Raw genomic sequence first — 20,186 nt, 5'->3', positions numbered from 1 at the left:
CTACAAGATAAACATACATCCAACATGGGAAGAACAATACAACAAAACATAAGGTATGTACAGCGGGTAGGACAGGTGGGGACATACACCACAGGTGGGGGCGGGGGACAAAACACAAAGTATGTACAGTGGGTATTTCGGGTGGGGGGGGAGACATAACAACAAAACAACAAGAATATATAGAGGGTAGTCCAGGTGGGGGTGTAGTCTTTTAATTTGATTTTTGATTTAGAGGGTCCAGTTACGGATTGCAGCCTCCTGTAAATGTTTTTTGAGAGTGGTTTTGAAGGTGGGCAGTGTTTTGCACTCCTTTAAGATTATAGGAAGGGCGTTCCACATTTTTACTGCATAGTTTGCAAACGAGTTTAACCCCTTGTTTGTGGTGCAACGCGGTTGAACGTGGTTCGTGGAGCTTCCTCTGGTATTGTATGTGTGGACGTTGTTCACTTTTTGGAAGTATGTTGACAGGTACTTGGGTGTCTTTGTGGTGTAGCGTATCTTGAAGACCAGGCCCAGTGCAAGCTGCTGCACTCTGTCAACTACTCGTAGCCAATCAAGGCTCAAAAAATGAGCAGCGGTTAGATGTGTCCTAGGGTTGAGGCCTAGCAGAAGCCTAACCAGTTTATTTTGGGCTGTCTGGAGTCTTGTTTTTAGGGCCTTTGTGGTTCTATAGTACCATGATGTTACGGCATAGTCGAAGTGACATTGAATGAGAGCTCCTGATAGGGTCCTCAGTGTGTTTTTACTGACAAGTGAGGATATCCTGTACAAGAATCTAGTTCTATGGTTAACTTTTTTGATTACTTTTGCTGCCATTTTATCTCCGGAAAGATTTGCCTCTAAGATGGAGCCCAGGTATGTAATATCCTCTTTTCTTGTGATAGTAATGTTACCCACTTTTATATTGTAATTTACAGCCTTTCTGAGTTTAGATGGGGATCCGTATAGGATGGTTTCAGTTTTACCTAGGTGTATTGATAGTTTATTGTCAGCTAGCCAGATGCAGATTCTACTCAGTTCAGTGCTTAGCGCTTTTTCCACCTGCAATATGTCCCTGTCAGAGACCAGCAGAGCCGAGTCATCCGCGAACAGGAACAAATTGCAATCACATGCTGATGACATGTCATTCACATATATTAGGAACAGTAAAGGTCCCAATATGCTTCCTTGTGGAACGCCGCAGGTCACTGGGAGGGGGGGGGACAGTGTTCCGTTCACACTAACCACCTGTTCCCTCCCCTCTAAGTAGGATTGCATCCAGCTCACCGATGTTCTATCGAACCCAATTGCTTTCAGTTTATCTAACAATATGTGGTGATCTACTGTGTCGAAGGCCTTCTGGAGGTCCAGCATGACCATGCCGCAGTACTTGCCCGAGTCCACCTCATGGTTGATGTGGTCGTTCAAATAGAGAAGGCATGTGTCAGTGGAATGGGATGTTCTGAATCCTGATTGAAATTCATACATCAGATTTTTTTCGGTAAGGTACCTATCAACCTGTTCATAAACTATTTTTTCCATAAGTTTCGAGTTGGAATTAAGAATAGAAACAGGTCGGTAGTTGCCTGGGTCTAATTTGCTTCCTTTTTTATACAGTGGGGTTACCCTTGCTATTTTAAAGTCAAGGGGGACGTGTCCCTGTTTGATGGAGAGGTTTATTATGTGGGTGATGATTGGGGTAATGGAGGCAGCTGAGTCTTTTAGAAATCTGGCTGGAATATTGTCATGGCCCGTGGCCTTTTCTGAGTGTAGAGCGCCCAGTTTTTTAAACACCTCATCGTTTGACACCATGGAGAGTTTAAAATCATCTTTGCGTACACCCAGTTTATTGTAGAACGCACGGATGTGCTCTACACCATAACGCCCTGAGTGGGGTGGTAGATTGTTAACTAATTTAGTGGCTATGGTTGTAAAGAAAGTGTTTAAGCACTTAGCCACATCCAGCTTGTCTGTAAAGAGAGAATCTCCAGATTTGATGCTGATGTTTGTAGACCTGGTTTTGAGTTTTTGACTGCAACCTAGTTGGCTATTAAGTAGCTTCCAAAGGTCACGTGGTTTGTTTAAGTTTTCTTCGATTTTGTTATCGAGGTATTTTTTCTTAGCAGATTTGGTCATGGTAATTACCTGATTGCATAGTTTGTTGCATTGTTTTTTAATTTTCTCAAAGTGGGTTTTGAGATCTTCGTTTAAGTGTTTCACTAATTTTGATTTGCATTTTTGAACTTCAGAGCATTTTAGGTCTCTGACTTTCATAGCATTTAGAATGTCCGAATTCATCCATGGTTCCGATCGGGCTTTAACCCTGGTGGTTCTCATGGGGGCTATACTGTCAATAATATTTAGGAATTTGGTTTTGAAACCTAGCCATGCCATTTCTACATGCTGAGATAGACTTGACACCATTCTTCTTGCAGCTGCACCGCCGGTTGCTGCAATCTCCATTACAATTACAGCTTGTGAACCGGAGTCGCTCCTCAGGAGCCATGGGGTCTAGTGTTGGAACTGGCTCATAACCATGAACCCTTACTATCCATCCATAGTCACTGGGGTCCAAAGACATGCTCTGCAGCAGCATTCAGTCCCAGGTTTGGAGATAGGCACGGAGAGAATGCTGTGAAGCTGCAACCTCTGTTGGAGGTAGAGTCTCTGGTTTGATCAGCCCGGCCATCACCTTCCGCAAGAACATGTTGTATCGAATTGCACCCAAAGTAGTCTGCTGAGTGGTAAATATGCTGGGAAATCGCAATACCAGCCCTGATCACCACGTCCTTAGTAGCATGTACGTCGAGGAAGATGTCCATGTGTTCATCAATGTCACCTGCACAAAACCTGTCAAATAGAGTAGTTTTCCCATGGCCTCCGATTGCAGAAACCGTTTCACAACCAGTGAAAGCGGGACAAAAGAGCAGGTAGCGCCTCTGTCTTTCAGAGAGAGCTTCTTAGATCCTCCTGGTGTCGTAAGAGCCCTTTGACGTGGTTAAGAAGAGTGGATGGTTGGTGCTTGAGCTATGGTGCACCAGCATTACCAGCACATTCACGTCTTCTGCCCGCACCTGAAAATAGAACAAGATATGTGCAAAGAATCTTGAAGTGTGCAAAAACAGTATTTAACAATGCTAATACTCTTAGTTTTTTAAGTAATGATAGTTAATGTAAGTAAAATACCTACTGACCTTAACAGAGTCATCTGGAGCAGCAGCCAATTCCACTCTCACAATCGAAGTGTCAGCATCAGGGGCGGATTTAGGATCGTAGGAGATCCGGGGCTTAGCCCAGAGGGAGACTATAATGTGCGCGCGGAGCGCGCCGTAAAATTTTGCCTTCAACCTTCAACTTACCACCACCTTAAAGCGGACAAAAGGCACTGGAGAACACATATACATTCACACCCTTTAATGAAGCAAACTAATTGTGGTGGTTCTGGGCACAGAGGGAGGTCAGCACACGTAGCTCCCCCTGTCAGTCACCATCATTTATATTTGTATAGAATTACATAATTGATGGGCTGAGGCTAGTTATGTTACAGTATGTATATCAGGGCAGACTCTGTGCTTACCACTTATATTGTATTTAGAGTCTTGTCCTGTGTTATATGACGATATATTACATGTATTGTTGGCCTGTGTATAGTACTGTGAAATCAAATCCCCGCTGGGACATTAAACAAACTTAGTTCGTTAGCGTTACATCTTAGGATAGATTTGAGTCATGTTCTGTATACATACATACTACCATAAGGGCATACTTAATGTGGTTACTCCATGTTTACTAGCTGTAACATTAACGTTACATCATTCTTTTTCACTTGTTACTCAGTCAACCAGAGTGCAGATATCAAAGACTATCAGCCTGTTATTCACTTTATTTGTATAAGTATTATCCTTTGTTTGATTTCTTACCATGTACCGTAACAGTACCTTGCTATGTTTCATTTTCATTATAACATAACGTTATGTTATGATAGCCAGCTAGCATTAGCAAACCGGAAAAGTAGTGTCAGTGAGTCAGTCACCTTTCTAATAAGATTCACAAACCTGAAACATCATCTGTGTCATCACTGCTGGTGATGTCATTGTTGTCAGCTGCTGATACGGCTGCTGCAACAGTTCTTGGCGCTTGTTTTGTTGAAAACAACTTTCGGATATCCATTCTTACAATTTTGCAAGTCAGGCACTGATTGAGATCACTTCTTCTTCAGGGCAGGGTAGGCTACGCAGTATGCAGGCTAATGTCGCGCAGCTGCTGCCTCTCTGTTGGACTCCGGTACTGCACGTTACTCACGAGTTTTTATTTTATTTATTTTTTTAAGTAAAACATTCGGGGCTTTTCAGAAAACATCCGGGGCTTGAGCCCCAGTAGCCACCCCCTAGCGCCGCCCCTGGTCAGCATCATTGTCACACTGCTCTACGGTGATCTGACGTTTCTGGAATGTTGAAGAGAGGAGGTGGATGAGCTCACTCTTGTTATGAGTGTTGTCCATGAACTTTGCCTTTGGTGTCAAATGTATCATATCCGGTCGAATCTCTAGATCACAGCAGGAGTTCTTGGTATGCCGGATGTGGTTGTGATCTTTGGCAAGCTGCTATAACAATCAAAGACCACAATGATCTTCTGAGAGCGACTGCCAAGACACTGCACGTAGCTCAGGTAACTGTCAGCAATTTCCTGCCAAGTCTGACCTTGTTCCCACTTCACCATGTAGAGAAGCCATCCGCCATTAAACAACAAGGCTGGAGCAGGACTGGTTAGTGAGGTCAAGTGGATCGGTCAGCTCCTTCAGGCTAGTTTTGGAAAAGCCTGCCTTGTTCGCCTTGTTCATTTTCTGGTCTTTGTTCTGAACTTTGTTACTGTCTTTGTTACAAGGGGAAGGGGAGGGGAGTCAGCTCATTCTCTAAGCTTGTGTTAAGCCACGGTAGTTTGGGGGCTCAAGAGCACGACACCGGAGGCAGAATACTGTGTTAACCCCGTAGGGTATTTATTCACAGTGTAGAGAGGTGGAAAAACAGATATGATGAGCCCGGGGGTTTCAGCCTGGCGGGCTGGCGGTAGTGGCTGGCGTGGGCTGTAGAAGACAGAGAAACAGGGTGAGTCTCCACGGTAGGCCAGTACAAAAGATATGTGCACATCCAAAAAACCACGAGAGGATTTGTAAAAGGAAAAATAGAAATCACAAGTCACAAGAGAATTTGTATATGGGTAAATACAAATCACAAAGATAGTGAGAGAGCATAGTACACGAATGGTAAACAGAGGATACTTGCCAGGCCATTCTTAGGGAAGAACTGACGATGAATGAATGAAAGTCCAGGGTAGATGTAGCCAGAGGGTTGATTGGGAGTGGAGACAGGTGTGCTGGTCTGGCTGTGGCTGGGTAACCATCCAATTAACGTGACAAGCTTCACCTGCGGCGGAGAGCACGCTGTGCTCGAGCTGTGGGGGCGGGGGAGGGTGTGTGTGTGTGGAGGCCCAGCCGTAACAGCTTGACTGTCATATCCTGTTGGGCGAAAATGATCAGTCGGTGCTAAACAACTTGAGTGAGTTTAGGTGAATCTTCTTCTCATTGACCTTGGGAATCTTTCTGAGTGATGACAGGGCCTGTACCTTGAACTTCACCCTCATGGTCGATGTCACTGACTGTCCATCCAGCTTTATCTGCATCTCCCTCCCTACTTCAGCTGTTCTTTCAGCGTTGACATCTGCAGTGATATCTGCAGTGTTGACATCTGCAGTGCTTGTGTATCCTGCTGAGAAGGACACATGCAACTGCTTGTCTCAATCGTGGTAGAAGGGGTTGTTCTCCCCATAACATTTTAGGGAAAGTTCAATCGCTTCAGCATCCCGCCGTGTTTTGGCAAGGTCTTTGTGGAGTGTTTCTTGACATCAGAGAAGCGGCTGAGGGTCTGCACCCAGCACTTGTGGGCAGAATCACTATTTCTCATCCTCCCTCTGCTCAAGTCACCGTGGCCACCTTCATCAGTGTCTGCTGGAGGGATATAGGGGGACTATGTACTAGTGGGCATCAATGATCGACGATCGATAAATGATTGATAAGGATCTTGGTCGATCACAAAATATTTTGCTCGATAATCATTAATAAATTGAGTGGAAATTAGTTTGTCCACGTTATGTGTGAGAAATGAACTTTGCATTTGCCTTCGCATTGAATTTCGCAACGCAGTACGGCATGATGCAGCAAGTTACGCTGCTCATTAGGGAATATTGCACTACGGTCATATGTTTAGGTGCACGCACCGGAAACGGAATTAGATAGACTACTGTTCTAATGTTTACACCTGCATTCGCCCTGCTCAGGACTTGTTTAATTATTGTCATTTCGCAGTCATTTCATTAAAGCAAATGAACAAATGGAATATTGTTCTTGTTTATAATTAAACAACGTAATGCAGTCAAGCAGACAAATCCAGCAAAGAGGAAGACGCATGTATTCGCGAACGACTTACACAGACATCGGCAAATAACGCCACCCCGGAATGTATACGGACATCGGCAAATAACGCCACCCGGGAATCTGAATAGCCTACGGACATGTCGTCAAAGAACAGAACTGGTAACTAACCTGCTTTGCTGAAATTAAGTTTGAAAAAAATAAAAAATAAATAGCTGTACTAATGGCACCTGTAATAGTGGATTGCCCGATCGAGGGCTGTGACTATATAGCTAGACATGAAGAGGCAGCAGTGGTAGCGGCCATGCTGAACATACACGCAACAGCACACGCTGCAGCCCCCAGAGCGCCGAGCATTAACAATAAAATGGAGAAACTCAGGCGCCCCTCTATAGCACTGGCCGGGACGGCAGAGACTTGGTCATACTTCATAACCCGCTGGAGTGAATACAAGAGGGGCACTAAGCTGGTCGGACCTGACATCGTCACACAGCTCCTACAGTGCTGCGAGGAGGATCTGAGGAAAGACCTCACTCGCGCTGCAGGCAGAAGCCTGGTAGACAGCGATGAGAGAGAGGTCCTCGCGGCCATGAAGGCGCTCGCCGTCCGTGCGGAAAACACCATGGTGGCTCGGGTGGCCCTATCTAACATGCGACAGGGACATGAGGAGCCCATCCGATCATTCCACGCCCGCTTGAAGGGGCAGGCAGACACATGCAAATATGAGATGGACTGCACTAAGGCGGGGTGTGATCAAATCAATAACTTCACAGAGGAAATACTACGTGACGTGATCGCCCGCGGCATCGCGGACCAAGAAATACAGCTCGACCTGCTTGGCGAAAAGAACCAAGACATGCCATTAAAGGACATGATAGAGTACATCGAAGCCAAGGAGTCCGGGAAACGCTCAGCATCGCGCCTACTCGACCCTCAGAGCACAGATATGATCAGTAGTTCATACAGGCGAGGGAAACAGCAGGACCTTCGCACCAAAGGGGCCGCCAGGTTGGAGACACCGAAGGCCAAGCCTGACGGAGCATGCGTTTACTGCGGCGGGATGGGCCACGGAAAAACGCCCATATGGCGCACCAGACGTGACGAGTGCCCCGGCTACGGCAAGACGTGCCAGAAATGTAGCCGCCAAAATCACCTCGAGAAGGTCTGCCTGGGTAGCCGGCCGGCCAGACCCCCACCTGAGAAGACAGATGTGGTGGGCGACGAGCAGGCGGCAGCCTTCATCGAGCTGTGCACGCTCACCGTGGCCAGCGCGGGTGACAAGCTACACATACTTCCCCTCGCTCACCACCTATACGACGATATGTGTGACAAGTGGATGAAGCGTACATCCAACCCGCAGCCTTACATCAACCTCTCCCTCACCGTCGAACGTGAGGATTACAGAGCACTGGGATTTGACCTCCTGAAACGCACCCGCGCAGTGACCCTGCCTGCCATGGCCGACACGGGCTGCCAGAGCTGCCTGATCGGTATCAGGGTCGCCCAACAAATGGGGTTGAGTACGGAGGACCTCATTCCCGTATCCATGACCATGAGGGCGGCGAACAACGAGGGAATTCGAATTCTTGGTGCCGCGGTGGTCAGGTTCGCCGGTGACAGCAACGACGCTCGGAGGTTGGAGACATGCCAAATTGCGTACGTGACGGACACTTCAGACCGCATATTCCTCTCCCGCTCAGCCTGCGTGGATCTGGGCATGATCTCGGACAGGTTCCCAACACTTGGGGAGGTGAATCTGGCGGCCTCAGAACTATGTGACTGCCCACGGCGTGCAGAGCCGCCAGCCAGGTCAACCACGCTCCCCATGCCGGCGACCGAAGCTAACAGGGAAGCTCTACGCGAGCACTTACTCAAAACGTACACCCAGAGCACATTCAATACGTGCCCCCACCAGCCCCTACCAAGGATGTCAGGCCCACCGCTCCGTCTCATGCTTGATGAGAATGCGACACCAGTTGCCCATCACACCCCCATCCCCGTGGCCATACACTGGCAGGATGAGGTGAAGGCAGGCCTCGACCAGGACGTTCGCCTTGGCGTGTTAGAGGAGGTACCTGTCGGTACACCGGTGACGTGGTGTCACTGCATGGTGATCTGTGCGAAGAAGAACGGCAAACCACGCCGCACAGTCGACTTCCAAGCACTCAACAAGCATGCGTTCCGCGAAACCCACCACACACTTTCCACCAGGCGAGACGTGTACCCAGCGGGAAACGCAAGACTGTGTTTGACGCGTGGAACGGTTATCACAGCGTCCCACTGCACGACGATGACCGCCACAAGACGACATTCATCACTCCATGGGGGCGCTACCGGTACCGCTCAGCCCCGCAAGGGTATATGGCGTCGGGAGACGGTTACTCACGAAGGTACGACGAAGTGGTCGCAGACATCGGCAGCAAGACCAAATGCGTGGATGACACACTGCTGTGGGCTGACACGATCGAGGAGAGTTACTTCCAGGCAATACAATGGCTGGATGTATGCGGCCGGAACGGAATCATCCTCAACCCGGAGAAGTTCGTCTTCGGCGCATCCACGGTGGACTTTGCAGGCTTCACGATCACCATGAACGACATACGGCCATGCAGCCGTTATCTGGAGGCGATCCCCGACTTCCCACGTCCACGCAATATCACTGACATCAGGTCATGGTTTGGACTGGTCAACCAAGTGGCCTACGCCTTCAGTATGGCTGAACGTATGCAGCCGTTCCGGAAACTCCTGCAGAGTGGGGCACGCTTCGAGTGGTCCCCGGAGTTGGAGGACATATTCTGCGAGTCGAAGGACACGATCGTCCAGGAGATCGAGCGTGGTGTCCGCATCTTTGATAAGGCCAAGCCGACGTGCCTCGCCACAGACTGGTCGAAGGAGGGCATTGGGTTCTGGTTGTTTCAGAAGCACTGCCGGTGCACGCCAGTCAGGCCCTTCTGCTGCACTGATGGATGGAAGATAACCCTGGTCGGCAGCAGGTTCACGCATGCAGCGGAATCCAGATACGCGCCTGTAGAGGGGGAGGCCCTAGCAGTCGCAGACGCCTTGGACAAGGCACGCTACTTTGTGCTGGGCTGCAAGGACTTGATCATAGCGGTTGACCACAAGCCGCTGCTGAAACTCCTTACAGACAGAGCACTCGACGACGTACCCAACCCCCGCCTCAGGAACCTCAAGGAGAAGACCCTGCGTTATCGCTTCCGCATCGTACATGTCCCGGGCATGAAGAACAAGGCGGCGGATGCCATGTCACGCAGGCCGGTCGGCACCTCTCGACCACCGCTCATGAACCTTCCGGACGACAGCGCTGCCGCGGTGACCTACCTCTCGCCCAGCACGCACACTGACATCCTGTCTCTCCTACGCCAAACTGAGCCGGAGGACAGCGACGACATCGAGGATGGTGACCTGGCATGGTGCGCCGCGGGGCTGGAGTCATTGCGATCAGTGACATGGGACCGCGTCAGGGATGCCACCAGCAGTGACAGCGATATGCGTACGTTGGAGGAGATGGCGGTGGATGGCTTTCCCGAATCAAGGATCGGGATGCCTGTGACAATTCGTGGCTTCCACCAATACCGTGACCACATTACATCCACTGATGGGGTGGTCTTGTTCAAGGACAGGGTGGTCATACCGCCCTCACTCCGCGTTGAGGTACTGAGTGCCCTACACGCTGCCCACCAGGGCGTCTCGATGATGACCGCCCGCGCGGAGTCCTCTGTGTTCTGGCCAGGCATGTCAGCCGACATCAGCGCCGCTCGGAACAACTGCGAGCACTGCCACCGGATGGCGCCTTCACAACCTGGGGTACCGCCAACCCCGCCCATCCCGGCCGTCTACCCCTTCCAGGCGGTGTGCTCAGACTTTTTCATGCACAGAGGTGTACACTACCTCATGACGGTGGACCGTTACTCGAACTGGCCGATCGTCTCGAGGTCATCGGGTGGCGCTCTCGACCTGATAAGCCACTTACGTCGTGCCTTCGCGACATACGGGACACCTGAGGAGCTCTCATCAGACGGGGGGCCTGAGTTCACCTCCGCCGAGACCAGGTCTTTCCTGCGCAGATGGGGGGTCCACCATCGCCTCTCATCAGTGGCTTTCCCCCACAGCAACTGCCGTGCAGAGATAGGGGTGAAAACGATGAAACGGCTGATCACTGACAACACTGGCCCGAAGGGTGAACTCGACACTGATGCCGTGCAGAGGGCGATACTGCAGTACCGCAACACGCCTGACCCGGACACCAAGATTTCCCCAGCGATGTGTGTGTTCGGCCGCCCGATACGCGATTTCATCCCGATCGCCCCCGGAAAATACAGGCCTCATGAAACTTGCCGTGAGACACTGACAGCGAGGGAGGAGGCCCTCCGCAAACGCCATATCCGCACAGCGGGCACCTGGGCGGAGCACACTAAACGCCTTCCGCCGCTCGTAGTTGGGGATTTGGTCCGTGTACAGAACCAGACAGGACCCCACCCCAACAAATGGGAGAGGACGGGCTGCGTCGTGGAGGTGCGTCAGCACGATCAATACGTGATCAAGATTGACGGCTCAGGCAGGATCACACTTCGAAACAGGAGATTCCTGCGCAAGTTCTACCCGGTTCGCAATGACCAGCTTCCGCCCCGGTCGATCTATGATGATCTGGCGATCCGCATCGCCAGGCCGGCGCCCGTTGTTGCGCCGCGGCTGCCTGACCCCACAAGCGGCCCTAGAATACCCGTATCGGAGCCTGGGTCCGCCTCGCCGCTAGCGCTGCCATCAGCGGGCTCTCCCCGGCGTGGGACACACCCCACCTCTGCCTCGCCTGTGACACCAACTCATGACTCGCCAGGGTGTGCCGTCCCCCAGATGTCGCCGTCGGCCCCTGGGGCCACAGTGGTCTCTTCCCCGCCAGTCCCGGCCACGTCGCTGCCGTCGCCGCCGTCAGGCCTACGCCGGTCCGCCAGGGCGACCGGCCTGGCACAGGGACTTTTCCATGGGTTGACATTACTAGGTTATATGGGTGTTGTGTCGTGTTGTGCACTTTGCTTGTTGATTTGTGATTTGTACGGACACTTAAGTTATTCTCTTCTTATAGGCTTGTTGTTGTTTCAGCCTTTATTGTAGTCGTGTTAAAGGCTCGGAGGGAGATAGGGAATATTGCACTACGGTCATATGTTTAGGTGCACGCACCGGAAACGGAATTAGATAGACTACTGTTCTAATGTTTACACCTGCATTCGCCCTGCTCAGGACTTGTTTAATTATTGTAATTTCGCAGTCATTTCATTAAAGCAAATGAACAAATGGAATATTGTTCTTATTTACTCATTGCAAACACTGCGCAGTGACATATAAATACAACACGACGACGACCCCGATGAAATACCACCTGCAAACAGTACATCCGACCCTGATTGCTTCTTCGCTACCTTCTCAGCCCTCCATCACGTCTCATCTAATACGCGGGAGGTGTGATGCACAACGAGAAGAGAAAGTAACGATGGCCATCTGCAAATGAATCGAAACAGATATTCTGCCGCTCAGTTTTGTCGAGGGGAGAGGATTTTGTGCGCTCATGCAAATAGTCAAGCCAGCATATCCTATTCCATCGCGACGTAACCAGGCGCATAGAAATCAAGAATAACGTTTTTTCCCCAAGGAAAACATGCTTGTTATTTCTGCCCTAGGCGTTGTTTTAATGAAAAAAAAGCTTATCAATTAATCGATAATTGATCTTTAATTCTTGTGATTAACGAAAAAGAAATTTTGATCGTTTGCCCAGCCCTACTATGTACAGTGGGATGCAAACATGTGGGCACCCCTGGTTTAAATGTCTGTTACACTTACACAAAATTAAACATATGAAGTATGCAAAAGAAAACCTTGAGAAACCTGAAGCCTATTGGAACAATGTGCTTTGGACTGAAGAAAATAAAAAAAAATCTTTTTGGCCACAACCAAAGAAGGTATTGTTATGTACGACAGTCTGTCATTGCAGCACTTTGTTGCCCTTTACGACGTCACGTTCTGTACGTCCGTTAGAGCTTTACGACGGTGTGTGTGTGTGTTGTCAGAATGAATGGCACATGGCAGTAAACGGAGCTCAGTTTGTATACCTGTGTGGATCTACATTTATTAGCACAACACAAACATAATATTGGCGACGAAGATGGCTGAATTTACCTTGCCACCACCGGCACCTTTCTTGTCTCTGCCCGGCGAGCCTCCGATTCCGTGGGTTGGATCGCTGGATGACTTTACTGTCTACCTAGACGCCATGGACTTCACAGTAATTTCCGACAAGCGGAAAATGGCGCTGCTCCGTCACTGTCTCGGTACGGAGGGTCAGAGGATATTCCGAGCCCTCGGCTGCGCTGAGACCTCTCCTCACTAATCACTTTGCCGGCAAACAACGGGTGCTTCTCCGGCGGTACAAGCTACGAAAACGGCTTCAACGCCCCGGTGAGTCTGTTCTGAGCTACGTGACCGATCTCAGGGATCTGGCGCGAAAATGCAACTACGGGGTGATTCACGATCAAATCGTACGGGATCAACTTATTGAAGGGACATTGTGTGGGAAAATCAGGGAGGTATTACTTTTGGAGCCAGATGAGCTAACACTAGGGGCCGGTTTCACAGACAAGGCTTAAGCCTAGTCCTGGACTAAATCACACTTTCAATGTAAAATCTCCATTGAAGATGCTTTTTAGTCCAGGACTAGGCTTAAGCCTTGTCTCTGAAACCGGCCCTTAATGATGCTCTAGCTAAAGCCATGCAAGTAGAATCAGCGTTACAGTGTACTAGCATGCTGACTGCCAGCTCACGCTCCGACTCCGCCCCCACGGCCTCACTCACGCAACAGCTTCAGCCTGCCTACCAGGACAGCCAAGAGGACACAGATGCGTGGTTCCCAGTGCAGCAAGCTCGCAGACAGGGGAACACACGTAGCTCTGATAGCTGTAATAACTGTGGGGCTAGCTCACACAATGCACGGGCTCCTAACTGCCCAGCTCGAGGGCAGACATGCAGGAACTGTTTGAAGCCCAACCATTTTGCTAAAGTGTGCAGGTCTGCTCCTGCGGCTCATCCCCCACAGTCCAGACCCCGCTCAACTCGCAGCGACCATACTGAAATTAGAACTGTGTCCACAAACCATGTGAGCTTTAAAACATGCACAGTGCAGCTGGGTGAGGTCAGCCTTCCCTTGTTACTGGATACAGGCGCGGCTGCGTCTCTTCTCAATCTCAGCACCTACAACAAATTATTTGCCCACCTGCCATTGCAGCAGCCCTCCACTCCTCTGTGCGGATATGATAGCTCTAAGATAGAGATTGTGGGCATCCTTCAGGTACCAGTGCACTATGGATCTAAGCACATGTCTGCATTCCCATTCCACATCGCTAAGCGGGGTGCCAATCTGCTGGGCCTCGACCTGTTCACGGGCCTGGGATTCACACTGCATGACGACAGTGGGTCAGCCATTCAACATGTCACCTCCACCTGGGAGCAGAAATGGCCAGCGCTGTTCGATGGACTGGGTTGCCTCACAGCCTTCACACACAGACCCCTGGTGAACACAGAGGTGTCACCAGTCATGCAGCCCCTGCGCCGGATCCCTCTCGCTCTGAGGGATGATGTCACAAAGGAACTCAACATGCTGCTGCAGGCAGGCATCATCGAGCCGGTCAACGCCGCCCCCTGGATTTCAAACCTGGTCATCGCTAAGAAAAAGTCAGGGGGGTTGAGAGTCTGTGTGGACCTGCGGTCTGTCAACAAGGCGGTGATTCCAGATAAATATCCCTTGCCTACCTCAGAGGAGCTGACCACCCACTTCTACGGCTCCACGGTTTTCACAAAGCTCGACCTGCGCCAGGGCTATCTCCAGGTACCCCTCCACCCAGCCAGCAGAGACTTGACAACCTTTGTATCGCACGCTGGGGTCTTCCGGTACACCCGAATGCCTTTCGGGCTTAGCTCCGCCCCCAGCTGCTTCCAGAAGGTCATGACCACCATCCTTGCTGGTATCCCTGGGGTCGCGGTGTTCTTGGATGACATCGTGGTCCATGCCCCAGATGTGCCAACACACAACGAGCGGCTTCACAGGTTTGTTTGCAGCCCTCCTGGACAATAATCTGACCCTGAACACAGAGAAATGCTCCTTCGCGGCTACCGCCATCGACTTTGTGGGGTTTCGCCTCACAGCAAAGGGCATCACACCTCTGCTGTCCAATGTCGACGCCATACACCGGATTCCGGAGCCCACCTCTGCTTCCCACGTAGCCTCATTCCTGGGCATGACAGCTTATTACCTCCGGTTCCTGCCCCACTACTCTCAGACCACAGCTCCCCTTCGCCAATTGCTCAAGAAAGAGGAGCCATGGAAGTGGACTGCAGCATGCTCAAGGGCGTTCCACTCGCTGAAGATCCAGCTCACCACAACCCCCATCCTGGCCCACTTTGACCCGTCCAGCCCTACCCTCGTCACCTGTGACGCCTCAGCCGGGGCGGTGGGTGCCGTGCTCTCACAGGTTCAGGACGGCGTCGAGCGGCCAGTTGCCTTTGCCTCCAGGGCTCTTAGCCCCACCGAACAGAGGTATTCAGTCGGCGAACGCGAAGCTCTAGCCTGTGTCTGGGCATGTGAGAGGTGGCACCTCTATCTATACAGCCGGCGGTTCACCCTCCGTACAGACCACCAGGCCCTGACCACACTGCTGTCAGCCTCAGGCAGTGGGCACAGGCCTCTCCGCTTGCACAGGTGGGGGGAGCGGCTCAGGCAGTATGACTACCAGCTCAAGTTCACCCCGGGGAGGGACAACGTAGTGGCCGACCTCCTCTCTCGGTCTATCGAGGCCCCCACCCCAACTGTCTCTCCGGATGACGACACAGAGCCAGAGCTCATCCAGATGTTGCATGGGCCCCTGCAGACAGCAGTGTCACTAGAGGAGCTGCAGCGGGAATCGGAACAGGACCCTTTGCTATCCACCCTGCGCACCTACATACGCACCGGATGGCCATCACGGGTGCCGGAGGATCTGGCCCCGTTCGCTAGAGTACGGCACGAACTCTCATGCTGGGGGGACGTCTGTGTCTCCAGGGGCCTCTGCACTGTGGTCCCAAGTGGCCTGCGTGCGCGTGTCATGTCCATGGCGCACGAAGGTCATTTGGGCATAGTGAGGGTCAAGCAACGATGCCGCGACCTGGTGTGGTGGCCAGGCATCGACCGTGACATCGAAACAATGGTCAAGGACTGTGCACCATGTCTGCTCAGCGGGAAAAGTGGGTTGCCAGCTTCAACACCCCTGCAACCTACCCCGTGGCCGCCTCGCCCATGGGAGCATCTCCAGCTTGATATCTGTGGAGAGATCCATGGCCGAGGGGTCCCGCACCACCAACGCTTTCTGGTGGTGGCATACGACCTCCACTCCAAATGGCCTGAAGTGGTCCCAGCAGGAACGGTCACAACACGGACCATTATTGACATCCTGGATGGCCTGTTTGCTAGATGGGGTCTGCCACTCACCATCACCACAGATAATGGGCCCCAGTTAATCTCAGCAGAGTTCTCGGACTTCCTCCGCACCAAGGGGATCAAGCACATCCGCACGGCATACTTCCACCCTCAGGAACGTTTCAACCAAAGCCTTAAAAATGGGATCCGAGCACATCTGTTCCAGGGGTGCACATTCCAGGCTGCACTCAACCAAACACTGTTGCACTACAGAGCTAGTCAGCATGCAACAACGCAGACCTCTCCAGCATCCCTCATGCTTGGCCGTGAGATGGACTTGCCACTGAACAGACTCAGGTCCCGGGATGCAGTGACACCTGCAGCAGGCAGCACCCGAGATGCTGCTCAAGCAGCAGTGGCCACACATCAGGGGGAGATGAAGCGATGCTTCGACAAGAAACGTGGAGTAAAGAGGACCACCATCAAGGTGTCCGACTGGGTTCGGGCCCGTAGGCCCCAGCGACATAACAAGATGGCATCTTTCTGGTCTCAGCCCCTTCAGGTGACACGTCAGCTGGGGCCAGCCACGTTCCTGCTGAGCGACGGATCCCGCTGGCACGCCAGCCGACTGCGGAGTGTGCCTGGTCCTCCTGGGCCTGCCATGGCCACACTGCTGCCAGCAGCCGGTGCAGCAGAGACAGATAGAACTGTCTCAAAGGCCTCGAGTCCTGTACTGCTAAGGGCAGCTAGGCCGCCCCAGGCTCCGCCGCAGCCACTGCCTATGTGGCCTCCACCCGCTCAGCCTCTACCTGCTGTTCCTCTTCCTCACCCTCCTCCACCTAACCCTGGCTTCCTCGCAGGGTCACAGCCCAGGGGGGAGGTCGATAGGCCACAGCGGGAACGGGCTCGCCCTGCACACCTCCAGGACTATGCCACTTAATTTCACACATAGGCCTTCAGGCCCTAATCCTGTTTGACTGTTACTTTAGTTGTTTGAGTTTTGGAAAGGGGGGGGAAATGTTATGTACGACAGTCTGTCATTGCAGCACTTTGTTGCCCTTTACGACGTCACGTTCTGTACGTCCGTTAGAGCTTTACGACGGTGTGTGTGTGTTGTCAGAATGAATGGCACATGGCAGTAAACGGAGCTCAGTTTGTATACCTGTGTGGATCTACATTTATTAGCACAACACAAACATAATAGGTATGTTTGGAGAAAAAAGTGTGAAGCATTTGTAGAGAAGAACACCTTGCCAACTGTTAAGCATGGAGGTGGATCCATTATCCTTTGGGGTTGTGTAGCAGCTGGGGGCTCAGGCAATATTGTGCGGGTGGAAGGGAGAATGGATTGTTCGAAGGTCAGTCCAGAAATTTAAGTTGAAGAGAGGTTGGGTATTCCAGCAAGACAATGACCTCCAGGAAAAATGGATGATGGTTTTGGAATGGCCATCACAGTCCCCAGACTTGAATATTATTGAAAATCTGTGGAGAGATCTCAAACATGCTGTGCATGCAAGAAGGCCGAAGAATATTTCTGAGCTAGAGGTGTTCTGCCAGGAAGAATGGGGAAGAATTCCCAAAACAAGAATTGAAAGACTCTTAGATGGCTACAGGAAGCGTTTGCAAGCTGTTATAGTTGCCCGAGAAGGAGTTACAAAGTACTAGCTGACAGGGTTCCCAAACTTTTGCACAAGGCCTTTTTCCTTAAATAAAAATGTATCTTGCTTTAAAATGTGATGAAATGTTTCATGTTTAACCATTTAGAGGTTAGGTTTGCTTCCTTTCACTTAGATATTAATTGTAAAAGGCATTTTGACTAGGGGTGCCCACATTTTTGCACCCCACTGTATAAGAAGTGTTGTCATTTCTAAATGGTGTTACCAATTGTACACAAATACTGTACCATAAAATGAAAGGTGAGAATCTCTCATTTAATCTCATAGTCATTGTTTTTAATTCAACTGTTGGAGTTTAGAGCCAAAAGGAGACACAATGCTGTCCCATTACTTACGCAGGGCACTGTGATAATAAAACACTGTACATTGTCAATTATAATACATGCTTCATTTCAGATGCACCCCGGACATGGAGGTGACCTTGGATATTCCCCGGGAGGAGTGGCTCCCTATTTAGACATGTGGCCCAGAAGACACGCTTGTCTACCTGGAGACAGGCGTAAGATGTGGACTCTCTCTCTCTTCTGTGTACAGACCCACATAGAGGCTTACACCCACTGCCCATCTTCTCAGACTCACTTCAACATACTACCAATCAACCAAACATGGCCAGATATTTCAATAAATGCTCTGCAATATTTGTTATGCATGACGTCTTGCATGGTTTGTATAGTCTGTTGATTTTTCTGAAAGAAATCAGAAATGTGTGCAATTGTTTGGGCAGTGAAATCATACAACCATTTTAGCAGGTGGGAAGTATTTGGGGAAGCATTTCATGTGTTCACTGGTGATTGGAGTTATTTCATTTAGCCACATTTAAGGTCTAGATGGACAGTCTACTTTAATGTCTTGTTTGTCATGACATTCTTCAACCTGCCAGCCAAATAAACGATGTGTGTTTAGAGTGTTTTATTGTTGGTTTCTCTCTCCACATTAAGTGCCACCGAGAGGGTGGTCGTCTTAATTCTAACCCCTCTAGCTAATCTCCTTAGACTCATCTGTAACTGAATTTTTGGGACGTTTTTGTTATTTTTAAGTGTGGGAAAAGAAGCTGGCTTTCTAAACAGCCAAGGCCTTCATCCTACGGCCAATTGGTTAGATTACTTGTGTTGTTTCAGTTGGAACAGATTCTGCTGAGCCTCAGAGTCTAGTTTCCTGGTAAAGAGAGCACTGGTCTGTGACTGGGGGTGAGAGCTGCTCTCCAAGTGCTAGAGACTTCAACTGATTTACAGGTGTGTATCCTACTTCTTCCATAAAAATACATACTTGAAACCGTCATTAGTGACTATACACTTTGAATATGTTTTTTGTACTTGTTGTACTTCAATGTTTCGTCACAAGGGTTTGGTTGGTGATATTCCAAACATAATATTGTTAACGGATTCTAGGACAAGATATCCTGTCTCTGTAATTGCGCATAGCTCAGTTGTTGTTCTGTTAGTTAAACGTGCTAATTAAAACAGGTCATGTCTGCACTATGGGGGGGACACACTATTGCGGTAAAAGAGAAACACTAACATTCTATTATTTATTTATTTAGAAACATAATATTGTAACAGGAAGTGACTTAGAGTCGCGTCATGTTGTCGGGGTGGGTTTAGAAATTAGATTAAAGTTAACTCACTCAAGAGACTGAGGGGAAACTTCTATGAGGGAACGGAGGCACGCGCATCCTCAGAGGAGCCGCGGGACTGATAACACGCAGCGTGTCGGAGCTACCTCCATGAGTTTAGGGCTCATTCCAGTCCGGGTGAGTTGTTAGTAACAGTGCTAGTATAAACTTGACAGTATTTATGAGCGTCGATAGCTTTATCCACGTAACTTGTAACCTTCCTTTGGACAGGAAGTGGAAAAAAGCAGCGACATGAGGAGATTTACATCTCTGGCATCATTTTGGAAATTGTTTTCCAAAGCGACTGTATCGTGTTTTTGCCATCAAATATTATGAATGGAGTGGCTTTAAGTTTACTCAATGCTTTTTCACAGTGTCACATCTGAAAGAATCTCTCTCTCTCTGTCTCTCTCTCTGTCTCTCTCTCTCTCTCTCTCTCTCTCTCTCTCTCTCTCTCTCTCTCTCTCTCTCTCTCTCTCTCTCTCTCTCTCTCTCTCTCTCTCTCTCTCTCTCTCTGTGTGTGTGTGTGTGTGTGTGTGTGTGTGTGTGTGTGTGTGTGTGTGTGTGTGTGTGTGTGTGTGTGTGTGTGTGTGAGTGTGAGTGTGAGTGTGAGTGTGAGTGTGTGTGTGTGTGTGTGTGTGTGTGTGTGTGTGTGTGTGTGTGTGTGCGCGACACACAGAGTGAGACCCCTGATTCCACTCTTACATTTTTAACAGCGTTGTGGAACTTAGCAGGCTGTTGCCATGACTCCAGGGTGTACAGTTACCGTCTTGTATATCACAGACCTGATTGCTACTTTGGCCGCTAGTCTTTCTACAACAAAACAATGACAGCTCCTCGCTGACCCGTTCAAACTTTAGTCAGCCCTTTGCTCGGCTCTGGAGAATAGTGGACATAAATAGATAAATGGCAATAGTTGTGAGTAAATTGCTGACCATATTGTACTTTTCAGTGTTATTTGCGCTCTGATGCTTGACATGTCTTTATATTATTTAAATACATACAATAACTTTAATTTGGGGGTTTATAGTGCCAATT

General features: G+C 50.0%; 1 protein-coding gene across 1 annotated transcript in view; it reads left to right on the top strand.

The window, feature by feature from the left end:
* Positions 1-17,993, top strand: part of LOC308160404 (uncharacterized protein C20orf96-like) — a gene marked incomplete at both ends in the record, with an annotated part of 51,776 nt that extends 33,783 nt beyond the window's left edge. Inside the window, one exon of the mRNA XM_080534318.1 lies at positions 17,933-17,993. Coding sequence (XP_080390444.1) covers positions 17,933-17,993 — 61 coding nt within the window. The remainder of the gene's footprint in view (positions 1-17,932) is intronic.
* Between the last annotated feature and the right edge of the window lie 2,193 nt (positions 17,994-20,186).

Source organism: Nansenia antarctica (assembly GCF_963989245.1).
Source record: "Nansenia antarctica genome assembly, chromosome: 6".
NCBI classification, from domain to species: Eukaryota; Metazoa; Chordata; class Actinopteri; order Argentiniformes; family Microstomatidae; genus Nansenia; species Nansenia antarctica.
Note: the sequence above shows the minus strand (reverse complement) of the source record. Positions and strands in the feature narration are given on the sequence as shown.